Source organism: Meles meles, chromosome 3 (assembly GCF_922984935.1).
Source record: "Meles meles chromosome 3, mMelMel3.1 paternal haplotype, whole genome shotgun sequence".
Lineage (NCBI taxonomy): Eukaryota > Metazoa > Chordata > Mammalia > Carnivora > Mustelidae > Meles > Meles meles.
The window spans coordinates 118,453,361-118,472,000 of record NC_060068.1 but is presented as its reverse complement, the minus strand read 5'-3'; the positions used below and the strand labels follow the sequence as shown (position 1 = coordinate 118,472,000).

The 18,640-nt window shown below is 46.1% G+C and overlaps 1 protein-coding gene across 3 annotated transcripts in view; it reads left to right on the top strand.

Annotated features, from left to right (window-relative positions):
* Positions 1-18,179, top strand: part of ZNF346 (zinc finger protein 346) — a 35,527-nt gene extending 17,348 nt beyond the window's left edge. For 2 of the 3 annotated variants that reach the window (XM_046001110.1, XM_046001109.1), the window contains 3 exons: positions 2,832-3,017; positions 11,804-11,897; positions 14,335-18,179. In XM_046001110.1, the coding sequence (XP_045857066.1) occupies positions 2,832-3,017; positions 11,804-11,897; positions 14,335-14,422 (368 nt within the window). In that variant the 3' untranslated portion in view covers positions 14,423-18,179. The remainder of the gene's footprint in view (positions 1-2,831; positions 3,018-11,803; positions 11,898-14,334) is intronic. The other variant, XM_046001111.1, reaches the window with a different exon arrangement.
* Positions 18,180-18,640: the final 461 nt, after the last annotated feature.

The window sequence follows — 18,640 nt, the reverse complement described above, 5'->3', positions numbered from 1 at the left end:
CAAGCTATACCAGTACTAATTGCTTTTGTTTAAAACTGGTGTTGGGGGTGCCTGGCTGGCGCAGTCAGTGCAGCATGTGACTCTTGATCTTGGGGTCATGAGTTCAAGCCCCACATTATGTGTAGAGATTGCTTTAAAAAAAAAAAAGTACATAAACTAAAAAAAGAAAAAAGAAAGTTGGTGTTGGTACCATGAATGGTACCAAAGAGATTAAAATGTTAGGCCAAGGGAAACTACCTTAAGAACAGAAATTTATAAGGTCATTTATCTTTATATGGATTGATCGTTTCTGTAAATGGGAAAATTCCCTGGAATATGCCAGGTTCCAAAGATTCCATATAAAAAGGTTATTTTCCATATTCATTTTCAGCCTTTGTCACATACAGATAAGTTTTTATATAGTTGTAATCAAAGTGCATCTACCATTTGTATCCTGCTTTACTTTTCCCTGAATTTTGTAGCTTAAGCACATTTCAATTATGTGAGTGTAGAACTCTGTTTTTGAAATTAAACATTTTTCTAATGTAAAAGTAATAGAAGCATGTTGTAGAAAATATGGAAAATATAGATCTATGAAAAGAAAACGTACCTATAATTTTGCCATTCAGAGATAACCACTGTTAACATTTTGGAGTACTGTTTCTCCTATAATCTTTTATTATGTGTATGTGTGTTTATCTGTGTGTATAGTTGTTTTATGTATATCCAGATTAAATTCATATATATGTGCATATAAACATAGAATACTTTAAATAACCTTACTGTGTTTATAAAAATACTATGCATACTCACTATGAGTAATTCTAGCTCGAACAATGCAAAAAGTACAAAGAAGAAAGTAAAATATCCCCCAAATCCTGCCACCGAAAAAGAAACACTATTAATATATTGGTGACATTTCAAAATACCAGTACACACAAAGATTGGGCATATATCTTTTAACAATGATAAGATCATATTATGTGTGTAATTTTATACATTTTCTGTTTAATATAACATTTGTATTTCCCCATGTTATTAAAAACTTTTTCATAAACATTTTAATGATCATATAATAGCCTATCATACCACATTTAACCATTCCTCTAATGTTAAACATTTTTCTCTTCCCCTTTTTTGATCTTTGTAAGTAACAGTACACGAAACATCCCTGTAGAATACTCTTTCCATATTTCCACCTGTTTCCTAAGACTCTCATAGTTGTTATTTTTGGATGTCCATGAAGTGGTTCCTCCAACTTTACTTAACCATTTACCTCTGATGCTCCTCTTCAGTATCTTTTAAAGAATGACCTTTTTATGTTTTAACGACCATTATTGTCTCTCCTTTCTGATGTGAAGAATCTACATTCATTATAGAAAAGTTGGAAAACACTGAAAAGCACCCTTTTACTCTATGCCTTTGGCCTTTTTTCCATGCATTACCAGTATGTTTTTTCATTTGTATATTTTACAAAATTGAGGACATAATAGATTGCTGTATAACCTGCTTTTTTTTTTTTAACATAACACCACATATTGAATATTTTCTCATATATTAAATGTTCTACAACATGTGCATTACTTTTCAAGTGACTTGTGAAACAATGGACAGGGAAAGTCAGTGGTCAGTGAAATTGAGATTTCTATGCTAACCATTGTGAGAAAAACCAGCAAGTTTCCTCTGGCTTTCTAAAAATCCTCAAAACTTCCCCCATTGAAGTGGTCCAGGGATGAGCCAATCATCTGAGCCATCTATCTGAGTGTTGCTAAGCCCTGCTTCTCTTCCACCATTGATGGGGGTTCTAGGCCACATTTTTAAAGTAGTGGTTACTAGGTTGACATCATTCTAGCTACATGGACTCATTAGTGAGTCTTGGCATCCACTTCATAAAGCAGTAGTTTGGCCCGCGATCAGTATCAGGACGTTTTTGACCCATAGGAGGCTTATACATATGCCTGTAACAGATTCTGATTAATTGAATTCGTTGACCAAAGCCAAGGAGGTTTTCTGAAGGTGAAAGCATGAACTGTAGCCCTTAGCTTACCCTACTACATTCTGGCAGCCTGGCATAGCAAAGATAGCATAGTCTTTAGGGTCACACAGACAAGTTCACTCACTAGGAGGGTGATCTTGGACAAGTCACTTTACCCATCTGAGCTTTGGTTTTTCTCTATAATGTGGCAAAATGATATCTATCCCATGGGGTAGTTCTGAGGACCAAAGGAGGAATAATACGTACAAAGCACGTAACTAAATGTTAATACCATCCCCTCCCTCCCGTGCTCCGCCTAGAAGACAGTGTAATCCAAAAGGCCTCCCTAGTACATTTGCCTTTTCTAAATGACTCTCCAGGTCCTCAGGCCCTCAGTTGTTGCATCTGTGCATTGGCTCCCAGCTCTGTAACAAGGGCACTTTGAGGATGGGAATAAAACACCCAAGTTTCTTGTCCCACTTGCTGTGAAATTCTCGGAAATTCTGAGGGATAAAAAGACTGTAAACATGTACATTTCTGAGCTGTTGTAATTTGGCAATTTGATAGCAGAAGCCTCCTCAGAATATGAGAAAATTAGTATTCATATACCTAAAGTAGTGAAAACTGCTGACAAAGTAGCTGGTCTTTGGCTCCCCCAAATCTTCCCAGTTTTCCCAGTTAGAGAAGGCATTCCCTGTTTGATTCACACAGGCAGTGCCACATCTGCAAGTGTGATTAGTGACCCAGCCTTTCTTTCCATCCAGCATACTAGAAAGCTTGGCACCTTCTGGGTCTTTTCATTGTTTCTGTTTGAACTCTCTCACCGCAACTCTGTCAAAATGCCTTACAAACCCTTTCCTTGTGGCCTCCACCTTAGCCTTGCACCAGAATAGAGAGATGATAGATCCAGACAAGTTCTGCAGCCTCTGCCATGCGACTTTCAACGACCCTGTCATGGCTCAACAACATTATGTGGGCAAGAAACACAGGAAACAGGAAACCAAGCTCAAACTCATGGCACACTATGGGCGGCTGGCAGACCCTGCTGTCACTGATTCATCAGGTAAGAGGGCCCTGCTCACACCCAGAGCTGGATCAGGGCCTGACCACTGGAATTCCCCAGACTACCAAGACTCTGCCCTTTTCTTCCTTACATCTCCTACAGCAGGCGTTGCAAACTCAAATACCTACAGAAACCAGACAGGAAATTTAAATAAGTGAAAGAGCCAAGAGGGGATTTGATCAGCTGAAGCGTATGTGCCTCTCCTATGCAGCTCCAGCTAGGTAACTACCATTCTTCAGTTTTTCAAAAGAATCTAGAAAGTCAGATTTCTTTAAGAATTCCTCTCATTTTTAGGGGTGCTGGGCTGGCTCAGTCAGTAGACCATATATGACTCTTGGTCTTGGGGTTGTGAGTTCAAACCCCACGTTGGGTATAGAGATTACCTAAAATAAAATCTTAAAAAAAAAGAATTCCCCTCAGTTTTAAATGTGCTACCAAATTTTTAAAAAATGTTAAATATTGTGTGAGTTAAACCTGTCTGCAAGCCAAATTTGGGCCAGGGCCACCAGTTTGCAACCTCTGATTTATGCTCCCTGTCATCCACTTTCCTGTGTGAAGACCTCAGTAGCCTCTGTCAGGCTTTAGAGTATCTTCAGGGCCCCTCATCTCTCAGCAGCTCAGGCCTTCCTATATCCCTGGGACAGTGTGGTAAAGGACACCACTCTCAGAGAACATTAGTTTTTCCCTGACTTCAAGATGCCAGTCAGCATCAGAGGAGTAAGCATTTGTGAAGAGTTAAGACCCCATCACAATATGCTTCTGGCTTATAATAAGAGTGGGGGAGGAGAGGGTTATTATTTTTTATCTTTCATTCTGTCAGTAAATATTTATTGAGCACCTACTGTGTTCCTTTATTGAGGTATAGTAGTGACCAAGACTGACACAGTCCCTGTCTCATGGAGCCTACATGAGCATTCATATGGGTCCTCAGGTTTTCCACCCAGACCACGGAGGTGCAGCACCAGACAGTCAACACTTGAGGCCCCCGTGGCATCCAAGTATAAACAACTTGGCCTCAGGGAACCTGCTGCTCAGAGTCATCTGTGCTCTTGCCACAGTCCTGGAAAGGAGAACACCCAGTTGCTGTAGATGTTCCACATATATGAACAAGGGGAGAGATCATGCCTCTCTAACAACGCCCAAACACAAAGCAGCCATTTGACACAGGGCGTTACTGAGCAGTACTGACAAGATGGGCATGAAACAGTGGCTTCAGCAGGGTGCTAAGGACTGTTCTTCCAATGCCACTGAAGGATCCTGCATTACAAACCTCTTCAAAATTGGGTATTTACCTAGTGTTCCCACATACAAGCAGTGCCTTCCCCTTTAACAGGATCAGCGCCATATGCTGAGGAATCTGGAAACTTCAGAACCAAGCCTCAGAACCATTCTTCTATGACACCCTCCTATTTTGGCCCGAGCCTGATAGAAACAACACAATATCCAGCCGGAATGACCCAGGGTTCTCTTGCAGCTGACCCTTCTTTGCTCCAGCTCCTGGCCCTCCTTTATTTGGTACTGCCCTGGTCATTTCCTAATTATCTCTGGCTACTGCCAGAGAGTTTTACTGCCCAAAACACTGCTGTGTTTTAGGCTGCTTATCCTAACTTCTATCCATTCTATTCTTTTATCTTAAGCCAAAGCCTCCTTCCTGTATCTACTCCTCCATTTGTCTAAGGCTAATTACCATACTTAATCCTAGAATTTTTATCCTAGGTCCTATTTTCTTGCTTAAGGCATCTGATTGCTTGACAGATCAACCAGAATTTTTCATGAAAACCTAGACCCAGGACAGGGCTATCACACCCCCTTTGATGTGAACATGTATATTATAATATAACTCCCTCAGCATTCCTAAATGTAGGAATGATTTTCCTATTTCACACAGAGACTCAGAGTGACTTGCCTAAAGTCATACAACTCCAGGATTGTGGCCAGGGGGCCAACAAAGGTGGGGGTAGCCTCAGTGGGGCATGCAGCTTTCTCCCGCTCTGAGGGGTCTATGCAGATCCAAATGGCATGGTTTCCTCCTGGGTGGCAGGCAGAGTCCTGGGGTGTGGCTCAGTGGTCCCCAATCTGGAGGGCTTAGGGGCGAGGCCTCTGTGGAGGGAAGCCTGAAAAGCCAACCTAGGGTTAGGGTTAGGGCCTCGGGGCATGGCAGGCGGGTTCCACAGGGAGCTGAGAAGAGGGCAGGGGTGGCCAGCATTCTGAAGTGACTCAGCCACACGCACGTGGGCCTGGCATTTAGAGTGCTTTTTTCACAGGGCTGGGGCTACGACAACTCGGGACCACAGGCCAGGCCCAGGTGGCTTCCCTGAAGGCCCTCTGCTACCAGAAGCGAGTTCGCTGGGGGTTTCTGTCCAATTCTCACGAGCTTTCTGCCCAAATCGATATCGAGCTGGGCAGAAAGCTTGTGAAAGGGGCACCTGGGTGACTCAGTCATTAAGTGTCTGCCTTCAGCTCAGGTCATGATCCCAGGGTCCTGGGATGGAGCCCTGCATTGGGCTCCCTGCTCAGCAGGAAGCCTGTTTCTCCCTCTCGCACCCCCCCAACTCCCACCCCCGCCAACGCTTGTGTTTCTGCTCTCGCTGCTCTCCCTCTCTGTCACACAAATAAATAAAATCTTTTAAAAAAGAAAGAAAGAAAGAAAGCAAGCTTGTGAGAATTGGCCGACATTGTGCAGTCTTTCGGGCTGTGCAGGCACCCGGTGTTGGGAGCGCTTTCTCACTAGGTGCATATTGCACCATCCGGGAACACAGGCCGGGCCCTTGAGGCTCCCCTGAGGGCGCCTGCTGAGTCAAGCTTCCAGGGTCGGGGTGGGGAGACCCTCAGGCTCCCGGTGTGTGGCCTGGGGGGCATTGAAGGTAGGAGTGGCCTCAGGGAGGCATACAATTTTCTCCCTCTCCGAGGGTTTTCCCAGCTTCAAATGGTGCAGTTTCCTCCTGGGTGGCAGGCGGAACACAGGGATATGGCTCAGGGGTCCCCAGTCTGGAGGCCTTTGGGGCCAGGACTCTGGGGACGGAAGCCTGAAAAGCCAACCTAGAGGTAATGTTAGGGCCTGGGGCATGACAGGCCCGATCTGCCAGAGCTGTGTGTGGCAGGATCCCCAGGGGGTTCAAGTAGAGGGCGGGTGTCAGACCACATGTCAGTCTCCGGGTTTGTGGCCAGGAGGGCCACCGAAAGTGGGGTGGGCTCAGGGGGGCATGCGGGTTTCTCCCACTCTGAGGGTTATGTGCAGCTCCAAACCGTGCGGTTTACTCCTGGGTGGCAGGCAGAGTCCTGGAGTGTGGCTCAGTGGTCCCTATTATGGAGGGCTTGGGGGCCAGGCCTCTGGGAACGAGAGCCTGAAATGCCAACCTCGGTTAGGGTTAGGGCCTAGTGGTATGGCAGGCCCGATCTACCAGCGTTGATGCGGGCTCCACAGGGCGCTGAGTAGAGGGCGGGGATGGCTGGCATTCTGAGGCCATTCAGGCCGCACCTGCGCCTGGCATTTAGCGTGCTTTCTCACAGTGTTGGGGCCGCTACCCTTTGGGACCGCGGGCCAGGCCTAGGTGGCTCCTTCAAAGGCCCCTGCCGCCGGAAGCGAGTTCACCGGAGTTTTCTGGCCAATTCTCTCAAGGTTTGTGTCCAAATCAATATTGATTTGGGCAGAAATCTCCTTAGAATTGGCCAGCATTGTGCGGCCATTCGAGCCATGAGCGCCCGGTGTTGAGAGCGTGTTCTCGCTAGGTGCATGGTGCGACCGTCCAGGACCATGGGCTGGTCAAGGCGGCTCCCCTAATTCACCCTGAGGTGATCTCCGGGGCAGAGTTGAGGGAGGGGGTCAGGCTGAGTCTTAGCCTCCAGGTTTGTGGGGCAGGGCAGGGCGCCCAAGGGCATGCAGGTTTCTCCCACTGTGAGGGTCTGCGTAGCTCCAAAGGGTGCACTTTCCTCCTGGGTGGCAGGCAGAGTCCTGGGGTGTGCCTCAGTTGTCCCAAATCTAGAGGAGTTCGGGGCCAGGGCTCTGGGGACAGAAGCCTGAAAACCCAACCTAGACATAGGGTTAGGACCTAGTGGCATGGCAGGCCTGATCTGCCAGTGCTGAGGCAGGATCCCCGGGGGTCCGAGTTGAGGGCCAGGGTCAGGCAGCGCGTCGGGCTCCAGGTTTGTGACCAAGGGGTCACTGACAGTGGAGTGGCCTCAGGGGGGCATGCAGGTTTCTCTGGCTCTGAGGGTTCTGCACAGCTCCAAACAGCGCGGTTTCCTCTTGGGTGGCAGGCGGAGTCCTGGAATGTGGCTCAGGGGTGCCCAATCTGGAGGTCTTGGGGACCAGGCCCTGGGAATGGAAGCCTGAAAATTCAACCTAGAGAGGTAGGGTTAGGGCCTAGCGGCATGGCAAGCTGGATATGCCGACGCTGTAGCGGGATCCCCGGGGTTGGGAGCAGTGGTACTGAGTTGAAGGCACGGGTCAGGTGGCATGTCAGGCTCCAGGTTTGTGACCAGGGGCCACCGAAGGTGGGGGTGGCCTCGTGGGGGCACGCAGGTTTCTCCCGCTCTGAGGGTTCTGCGCAGCTTCAAATGGTGCACTTTCCTCCTGGGTGTCAGGCGGAGTGCTGGAGTGTTGCTCAGGGGTCCTCAGTCTGGAGGGCTTGGGGGCCAGGCCTCTGGGGACGGAAGCCTGAAAAGCCATCCTAGAGGTAGGGTTAGGGCCTAGGGGCATGGCAGGCTGGATCTGCCGGTGCTGAGGCGGGATCCCCAGGGGGCCCAAGTTGAGGGCAGGGGTCATGTGTCCTGTCAGGCTCTGGGTTTGTGACCAGAGAGGTTGCCGAAGGGGGGCATGGTCTGATGTTATTAAGTGACAGTCAGTATATGTCTCTGTCTGTGGTTCGGTCTGGTTCCAAGACTTACAATCCTTTCTCCTGCCTCCAGCTCTGAGTATACTTGGCAGGAGGCTTTCCAACTGCAGGATGTCAGTAGAGGCACCAAACCTACCCCTTCTACACAGAGGTGGGATGCTGGTCTAGGATATGCAAAGCAGTGAATTTAGCTGACAGGGACTCCACCTTAGCAAAGGTTTTAGGTTGATTAGAAGCTTGACTTTTCCCTTCTGGCCTCTGCCAAAACTTAATTACCCAACTTTTTTTTTTTTAAAGAAGATTTTATTTGACAGAGAGGGAGAGAAAGAGAGCACAAGCTGGGGAATGGCAGGCAGAGGGAGAGGAGTAGTTGAAGATGTGGGACTGGATCCCAGGACCTTGCAATCATGACCTGAGCCAAAGGCAGACATTTAACTGACTGAGGCACCCAGGTGTCCCGAGGGTGCAACTCTTGATTTCAGGGTTGTAAGTTCGAGCCCCATGTCGAGTATAGAGATTACTTAAAAATAAACTGTTTTAGGGGCGCCTGAGTGGCTCAGTGGGTTAAGCCGCTGCCTTCGGCTCAGGTCATGATCTCGGGGTCCTGGGATCGAATCCCATGTCAGGCTCTCTGCTCATCAGGGAGCCTGCTTCCCCCCACCTCTCTCTCTGCCTGCCTCTCTGCCTACTTGTGATCTCTCGCTGTCAAATAAATAAAATCTTAAAAGTAAATAAATAAATAAATAAAATAAACTATTTTAAAAAAAGAAAAGAAAATGGGGCACCTGGATGGAACAGTTGGTTAAGCATCTGACTCTTGGTTTCAGCTGAGGTCATGATCTCAGGTGCTATGAGATCAAGCCCCACGTTGGGCTCTTTGCTCATCGTGCATTCTGCTTAAGATTCTCTCTGCTTCTCGGGGCACCTGGGTGGCTCGGTGGGTTAAAGCTTCTGCCTTCGGCTCGGGTCATGATCCCAGGGTTTTGGGATCGAGCCCCGCATCGGGCTCTCTGCTCAGCAGGGAGCCTGCTTCTTCCTCTCTCTCTGCCTGCTTCTCGGCCTACTTGTGATCTCCGTCTGTCAAGTAAATAAATAAAATCTTAAAAAAAAAAAAAAGATTCTCTCTGCTTCTCTACCCTGCTCTCTCACTCTCTCTTTCTCTCAAATAAATAAATCTTCCTTTAAAAAGTAGGGGGCACCTGGGTGGCTCAGTTGGTTGAGTGCCTGGCCCTTAATTTGGGGTCAGGTCAGGATCTCAGGGTCCTAGGATCAAGTGCCATGTCTGACTCTGTGGGGAATCTGCTTGGGATTCTCTCCCTCCCTCTCCTTCTGCCCGCCCCCCCCCCCCCCGCTCGTGCACATGTGTGCACTCTCTCTCTCTTAAATAAATTGACAAATCTTTAAAGAAAGAAACAAAAGGAAACAAAAGGGTTGACTTAAGATGGGGGAGCAAAGATCAAGGAAGGCTTCCCAGAGCATACGGAGAATAGAGTTGGGCAAAACGATCCTGGGCAGAAGATGAGCAAGCATCCAGTCATGGTATTGTTGGTTTTGTTAAGGATTTGGGCCTTTATCCTAAGAGCATTGGGAAGCCACTGACAGTTTAAGCATTTTTAGATCATTCTGCTTACAAAGTGGAGGATGTTTTGGAACAGAGAGGAAAGGGAGTGAGAAGACCCCAGCAATGAGGATATTGTAGTAATTCATACAAGAGAAGATGGGAGCTTGAACTAAGGTAGCAGTGGAGAAGGTAGACAGAAGTAAATGGATTCAAGAGCTACTTTGGAAGTAGAATTACCAGGATTTGGCCATCACATGTGGGAGGTGAGGGGCACCTGGCTGGCTTAGTCAGTAATCATGCAGCCCTTGATCTTGGAGTTGTGAGTTCAAGCCCCATGTTAATGTAACAGATTACATAAAAAGAAAATCTTTACCAAAAAAAAGTGGGAGGTGAAGGAAAGGGAATAGTCAAGAATGGTGACCAGATTTAGTCTTAAGCTAGTAGGTGGATAGCCAGGTTTCATCAGCTTAAGTTTAAGATGCCCATGAGATATCCAAGTAGGTAGTCGGATATATAGATCTAGACCTCAAAGGAGAGGTTTGGTTTAGAGATACTGCCATATGGTAGGTCAGTAGCTATTAAATATTGGTAGTTTCATATGTTTTAGATGGTAATTAAAGTCAGGGGAATGAATGCAACCCCCTAGAGAGTTTAGAGAGAAGAGCTGAGGGTCTAAAATTAAGCCTTCTGCAAATGCTGTCCACTAATGTCTAAAAAGGACCTGAATTCTGATTGCAATCATTTTTCCCTTAAATTCTTTCAAGGGATGTATCTTCCAGGAAATACTTGAAGATACAAAGGAAACAAATGTAGCCAGGACCATTGGCTGGATTTTTGGAGTAGAGGTGATTATTGGTGTTCACAGTAGCTACAGTTGCTGTGGAAGGCTGGTTTAAAGATACTCTCCACCTCTTTACCAGACTGACCCATTGAACCCATAAGAGTAAAATAATGCTAGTGATGAAAATGCACACTTATTGAGCACTTACTCTGTGTCAAATGCTTTTACTTAAATCATTACAATAACCTTATGAGGTTGATACTAATATTAACCTCATTTTATAGGTAAGGAACCTGATTCTCAGAGAAGCCCCACTTTTACAAATGAGGAAACCAAATCTCAGAGAGGTTAAGTAACTGGCCTGTGGTCCTACAGGTAAGAAATGGTAGAGCTGGGATTTGAGCCTAGGTGATCTCACTCCGGAGTTGTGAAAGTTTAGGATGGCTGATGATTGGAAAAGTGTCAGAACCAGAGGGCTCTTGAAGTTATGTGTACAGCTGCCTTGTATAGCTAACATTTGGCTTGCTAGAATAAGTACAGCCTTTGTGGCCAGCCAAGTGAGTTTGCCACTTCCTAACTCTGTGTTCTTAGACATGTGATTGTGCCTTATTTTCCTCATCTATAAAATAATGATAATGATTCTCACAGGATCATTACGAGGGCCAAACAAAGTAATACAGTGTGCATGGCCTGTATTAGATACTTAGTTAATAATATTGCTTTTTATTATAAGTATTGTGGTTATCAGGCTTATAGTTGAGAAAAGCTGAGGATCAGAAAGTGGAAGGGAGGGCGCCTGGGTGGCTCAGTTGGTTAAGCAACTGCCTTTGGCTCAGGTCATGATCCCGGAATCTCGGGATCAAGTCCCGCATCGGGCTCCCAGCTCCACGGGGAGTCTGCTTTTCCCTCTGACCTTCTCCATTCTTATGCTCTCTCTTACTGTCTCTCTCTCTAATAAATAAATAACTATAACCTTTTTTAAAAAGTTAAAAAAGAAAGGAAGGAAGGGAGGAGAAGGGATTTCACCAACATCACAGGAAGGCAGAGCCAGAAGTCCTGCTCCATATCTTTGCTCCTGACCATGCTCTCTACTAGACCATGTGGACAAAGACCACTTTGGCAATGGATCAGAGCTGGTAGCAAGACAAGGTGTCTGTTAGCCCCAAGGTAGAAAGACAGATTAATTTTCATAGCAGGTATTCCCATTAATTACTGTTATTGCAAGCCCAAGGAGATGGGCAGTTTCCCAGAGATCTCACAGTGAAGAACATTCTTAATGAGGCCACTTAGCACACAGTCAAGGTAGAAAAGACAGTTACACCAAATGTCACCTCTTTGTTAGTTTTTTATTTACTCAACAGACAGCTAGTCTGGACCAGGTTCAGTTCTGGGGATGCTGCAGGGGATGAGGAAGTTCCCAACCCCAGGAAGCACATAGACACACAGCCTGTGCCCCTGAGCATTGAGGCCTCTGGGATTCTCATCAGGGCCAACCACCTAACCTCACTCCACCATCCATCCTCAGAAGGGCATTTACTGTCAAAAGCAGCAGTCCCCAGGTCCCTTTTTATTGGATAACTAAACATCTTGATTTTTGTGTGTGTTTCAGCTGGGAAGGGCTATCCCTGCAAGACATGTAAGATAGTGCTGAACTCCATAGAACAGTATCAAGCTCATGTCAGCGGCTTCAAACACAAGAACCAGTGAGTATTCATCCTTTGAAATTCAAGGGTCTGCAACAAGAACTCAGGGCTTCTAAATGAAAACAAAGCCAAGTATTCCTTTTCTAAACTGGTATCCTGGCAGCCTTTTCTCAGTCAGCAGATCAACCAGTTAACAGAAAGAAGTGTCTCCACTGTAAGTTTTTCTCCCATCACCTTCTCTGCAGCCTTTGGACCTGCTGGGCTGAAGGTTTTCACAGAGAAACATAGTTTCTTGGTGGTCTTCTAAAAGTACTTAGATTTCCTGCCCTTCAGTAGTCTGACTAGGGAAGCTTTTTTTTGTTTTCCACCAGTGGCGTAAAGAACCTAGTCTTGATTGCCATCAATTCTATGGCAAGAGCTCCCTCTACAGGTTATTACCTAATGTGACCAGGTTTCTTCATTCCTTGATCAAATATTTATTGAACACCCTCTGAGTGGTAGCCAAGACAGACCCAGTCCCTGCTCTCATGACCTTTCATTGTGATGGTGGGGGGACAAACAATAAACAAGTAAACAACCAATAGTTACAAACTGTGATAAGTGCTTTGAAGTAAACAGAATCAGTCATCTGTTATAATAACCTTGAAAATTACTAACATTCTTTGAGCCCCTATTCTTTTACAGGACATATGCCAAGCAAATTCTCTCAGATAATCCTCACAACAGCCCTAGGAAGAAGGGATTATTGTTACAGATAGGCAACCACCATTCCAAGTGACAGTGTGAGGCAGAGCCTGTAATTCATACTGAGGCTTGCCTGGCTCACAGCATACTCCTCCAGGGCATCATGCTTACAAGGAGGCTGTGGCACCATGTGATATGAGGCAACTAAGGCCTGGCCAGGGGAGGGTTCACGTGGTTCCATCCCTTCCTCTCAGAAGGGACCTGGGTAGTAGGGTCAGTGTGCTACAAGGTAACCATCTGAGATGGAAATGCCCCCATTTTACCAATGAGGAAATTGAGTTTCAGTCAAGCAAGTCTCCTAAATGATTTCTTTGACTTTGGTGGTAGGTCCTGTATTGCTCACAGAGCTGAATGAATTAAAGGTGGTAGAAACCCAGGCTATTAGAGTCAAAATGTCCTTGGTCCTCTCTGCCTGAAGTTTCCTCTCCCACATTGCAGCAGATCTTCTTATTTATATGTGTTTAATATATATTTTTATATTGGGAGGACTCTTGAGGCTTCTTTTAGGTTTGACACAAGCCCCTGTAATCCAGCCTGGGGCTCACTCCCATTTTAGCATACCTCCCTTACAGCTTTACTGATGGCAGTTTCAGTACACCACCTAGAACCAACCAGAGCCCTGCCCTGGGGCTGCCCCATCTTGAAAATGATAGTGTTTACTATTTTCTTCCTATACTGCCAGCTGTGTGACTTTGGGTGAGTCAGTAAACCTCTCTGAACCTCCACTTCCTTTTCTGTAAGATTATAGATATGATTTGTTGAACATCTAATGTAATCTCATTTAATTCACAATAGCAGCTCTGAATTAAAGCCACACAAACCCCCCTTTTCCAACTCAAGGAAACCTAAAGCAGGTAGGTTAAGTGACTCGCCCAGGATTGCATAGTTACTTGGAATTAGACCCAGAATTCAAATGTTTTGATTCCAAAGTGTATTCATTTTGCTCTGACGTTCCAAATGGAGCTCATTATCCTCACCTGATAGGATGACATGAAAGTTAGAGATGATAATATATGTGTAGTACTAGTACCAAAAAAGGGAGCTATTAGAGATAAGCTTTCATTCATTCAACAAATATTTACTGAGTACCTATTATGTGCCATGCCCTGTTTGAAACACTAGGGCTACAGTAAGAACCAAGACCAGTAATGTTTCCTGATCTTTTGGATCCGCATCTAGTGGTAGAAGCAGATCCTAAACAAATGCATAAATAAATAAAACAATATCAGGTGTTGCTAGAGCCCAGAGAGTGGGATAGAGAGGGACATGAGAGCCACTTGTGACTCAGTGTGAGGGGGAGAATGGTCAGTCTATACTATCCAGGTTGTATAGGGCCCTGTAGACAGAATAAATGGCTTGGTATAGTGGAAAGACATGGGCTGCCATCCTGAATCAAGCACACTTTCAAAAAGCTTACTGGTGGGGGCGGGGCGGGGGGGAGAGTTAAAAATAACAACAAAACAACACTAAAAAGCTTACTGGGGGCAGGTGACTTACACTTTCTGAACTTCAGTTTCCTCATAAATAAAATGGAGGTACTATCTCATTCCTTGTCAAATTGCCATGAGGATAAAATAAGATGCTGGCAGCAAAGCACCAAGCATTGTGCCTAGGTTGCAGTGGCCCTCAGTAAAGGAGAGCTGCCCTCCTAATTACTCCAAGGCCCTGGAAGAGCTGTATTATCCTTAGAATAAACTACCTGGATAAACTACCACAAACTGACCCTGTACATTTATTCCTTCTCAAATTGCAGGTCACCAAAAACAATGGCATCCCCCCTGGGCCAGATTCCAGTGCAAAGGCAACCCATTCTGAAAGACTCAGCCACGTTGGAAGACTAGAGATGTTTCTGTCCAGCACCCACGGTTGAACCAGCCATGAGCCAGCTTCCCGTGACCATGGTCAGCCCTTGGCTCCCTCTTCCTTGTTTCTTATACCTGGAAAACACATAGGCCTGAGGCAGCAGATAGCCTCTGATTGGTCCAGGCAAATCCACCCCTGCTCTACCCCTTTGGAATGGACCCTATAGGTCAGGACGAGAGAAGGAGGTAGATCTTGAGAGGACTTGGGGCCTCACAGGGTAGTAGTTTGGAGGATGGCCTTTCCCCTTCCCCAGCATCTTTGGGCCATATGTCATGAGTCCCAGGCCTGTCTTTCTCTGCAGGTCAGTTTTGAACCAGTCTCTGTAGCTAAAGAACTGAGCTCTCCCTGGGCTCTAGGCAGATCCAGTGAAACCTGGAGCTTTCATACCAGACCTTGGCCTAGGGGGGAAAGGGTAGATGGAAATGGCCGTCCCATGGAAGCTTGGAGCTAATATGACTCCCCCTTTCCCCAAAAAGTATAGGCTTTCCTGAGCCTGGGACCAGATGCCAGCCAGTTAGACAGTTTTCTGCCCACTGTGAAGTTTCCTCCTAGAGCAGTGATACAGTCCTGGCAGAGCAGTGCTATCCTTCCTGCTCCTTCTCTGCAGTTCCTGAATGGTGCTAAGGATCTGCAGCAGCTGGAGAAAAGCTAGAGTGGGAGGAAGCCTCAGTATCCTGTGGGATCATGGAAATCTCTAAGGGGGTCCTTTCCCCTCCTCTGTCAGAGAGGTGCTCTGATCCAGGGACATGTGGGGAAGTTCCCACATGCAAGTTCCCTTGATGGTTCTGTGCCCTTAAAGGCAAACTGCCTCATGCCAGCCAGCTCAGAGGTTCATTGCTGCTCCTTGGCTCTCTAGCCCTCTCCTTCTCCTTATGCAGCAGACCACCTGCCCAGGTTGCTGTGGTGCTAGCCCTCTCCCATCATCCACCAGGAGATTCCTGGGTGCCAGGGAACAGGATAGGACCCCCAGGAAAGAAAAGGAGAGCTGGTACAGGTTTCTGCAATGAGGAAAAAGATGTTCCCCGGGCTCCAAGCTTAGATTTCTCCAACTCTGTTGTGTTTTATACCCTGGGACTTCACTTGTAGCTTTCAAGCAGGACTTCCAAGGAGTGTCACCATCATAGGCCCCTCTTCATTGAGTCAGAGAAGCCCCTAGCTGCTCTCGTGGCCTCTTCCCCCTATTGCCTATCCCTTTGCCTGTGAAATGCCTTTACTTATTGTGTATGGGTGTGTGTGTGTGTGCGTATGCTCTGTCTCTTGGTCACTGAAGCATCTAAATAAAGAATTTCTCCCATGAGCCAGACTGCAACTTAACAGGCCCGGGATTTGGTGCCATATTGCCGTTGGATCTAATACACGTGTCTTGACCACTTACCCTCACCCCTCTCGGATTCCCAGGGCTCTAAATACTGACTTTAAGAAGTGAGACAGAGATAAACATCTAAATTGCTTGGCAACCTTGTTGAAGCCTTCCCAGGTGCCCTAAACTTAATACGATCTCATCCATTCATCTACCTCCCCGTCACTGAGGGCTTTATGGAGCTCTTTAGGGGGGTTAAGCTGAGATTCTACTTTGTTTGAGAGGATCGTTCTGGCTGTTCAATGGAGAAGAGACAGGAGACAGACAGGGAACCCCAAATGGAGGCTGTGTCCAGTATGGTTCTCTCCAGGCTAATACCTTCAGGGCTAAGACCTAGCCTCTTTCATCTCTACTTCTCTAATATGGAGTGGTGTGTCATGAAGTGTTCATTGAATAATGAATGTATGAATGAATTAGTGTGTATAAGGAAAGATGGCCTTTCCCTACACATCTCTTCCTCAGCACTGGGTTTGTTCCATCAACTTATAAACCTAGAGATTCTTGCAGGAAGCTTTTCTATGACCCAGAAATGAGCTAGGGAAGGAGTGCATGTGATGGCCTCAGGAGCCTTCGTCGAGCGTTTGTCTCCAACAGCCAGATCTGAGAAGGGTGCACATGCAACCTCAGCCCCCATTCTTCACCCAGCAAACTCTTGTTGCACACCTGCTCTTGACCAGCTGGGAAGGGCCCTATGCAGTCCCCATGATGGGTTCTCAGCTCTCAGCATCCAAAGTCCCGGACTGTCCCAGAAGTTTCCCTGGAATCCTTACTTTATACAGGATGTCAGAATCAGCCTTATCGATCAGGCAAAGAAATGAAGGGCAGAAGGGTGGGTGGGCTGCCAGATCATTAGCCTTGGCCCATAAGACCTCTTAGTCTAGGTTTAGGAGTCACTGCTAGCCATGTGCCCAGCCCTGTCGGCAAGAGGGCACAGGGATGAACATTTTCTTGCTATTGGGGAGCTCATACACAATAAAGATCACTATGGCAATGGTGAGAGGATCATACAGGGTATAGTGAGAATGCCCAGAATGCAGGCACTAACTCACCTAAGGGTATGAAAAAGCTAGAGAAGTTGGGAAACTTGCATTTGATCTGCATAACAGCCTTTTGAGCTAGGTAATCATATCCCATTTTATAGAAAAGACTCTCGAAGAGATACAGTATTTTGCCCAAGGTCCTGCCACTAAGAAGCAACAAAATGGAGAGTGGAATCCAATTCTCTAGATTCCTAGTCTGGAACCCTTTCCAAACAAGGACCAGAATCCTTCCCACAGGACCCCTGGGCCTGCCCCACCCACCTTCTGGCAGACCTATGGTCTCGTAGAGCAAACAACCATAAAACAGATTGGCCAAGGCTCAGTGGTTATTTTATATTCCAAGCCCCCCCAATACTTCTCATAATTTTACTCAAGATTCCCAGTGTATTAGACTCCAGTTATAACTGTAAAAATCTGAAATCAAAATGATTAGCAAAAAAGGAAAATTTACCGATTCACCTAACGAAAAATTTCGGTACAGGGATGGCTAGATCCGGGTTCTGACACAATGTCATCAAGAAGAATTTAATCTCACTCTTCTTTCCTCTGTGTGGCCTCTTTCTCAGGTGAACTCCCTCCAAGGAGGTAGCAAGATGGCCACTGGCAGCTCTAGGCTTTTATCCTGATAGATAGGCAACTACAGTCTAGAAAGAACATCTTTTCTTACTAGTTCCAAGAAAAAAATCCTGAATTGATTCATTAGCCAGCTTGGCCCTGTTCCAATTCCTAAACCAATCACTACAACTAGGGGAAAGGGTGCCCTGATTTGGGGCCTGGGGTAGAGTGAGCTCCACCTAAAACACTTTGACTCGAAGAGAAAAGGAGAAAGTGTGGGGCTTCTTCCAGACCAAGGGAGAAGAATGGTTGGAGGTGGGCAAAAAATAACTGCTGTAATCCAGACCCAAAAAATGTCTGTATTTGAAATACCACTTTTTCCCTAACTTGCTGAGCTACATTTCGTAATGTGCTCTAATTTTTCAAGTACAGTTTGATAATCCTGACATACGTGTCCACATCTGAGTAATCACCATCCAGATCAAGATACAGAACATTGCCAGATCCCCAGAAGGTTCCCTTGTTCCCTAGTTATTATCACCTAGAAGTAAACACTGCTTTGACCTCTATCACCATAGGCTAGTTTTGCTTGCTCTTGAATTTTATAAAATGGAATCACATCCTCTTTTGCTCAATATTATGTCTGTGAGATTCATCCATGTTTTTATGTGTGTCAGAAGTTCATTTTTTTCATGCTGTGTAGTAGTAGTCTGTTACATGAATACACTGCAATTGGGTTATTTCCATTTTGAACTATTATGAATAAAGCTCTTGTGAAAATTTTTGTATGTGTCATTTGGTGTGCATGTGCACACATATACCCAGGAGTAGCATTGTTGTATCATAGGATAGGTGTGTGTTTAGCTTGTCGAGATACTACCAAATGGTTTTCCACTGTGGTTCTACCAACTTACAACTTACCAACACTTGATATTGTCAGTCTTTCTAATTTTGGACATTGTTGTGGCATGTGGGAATTTGAACCCAGGGTTCATACTGACTTCATATCAGGGCCCCTCTTACTCTGAGCATCCCTGAGATCAGATTTGAATTTCTCTAGCCTGGGATGATCTCTCATGTCAGTGTCCAGGACCCACAATACCCAATCCAGCAGGCTCCAACAGAGCCAATGGCTCTGGTGGTGAAGGAAGGTCTCACGAAGGGAGAGGAATCAGCCCTAACGAGGCAGTCTAGAGTAGCAGCAAAAACTCGGGCTGGAATCAGGCAGCCAGGGTTCAGAT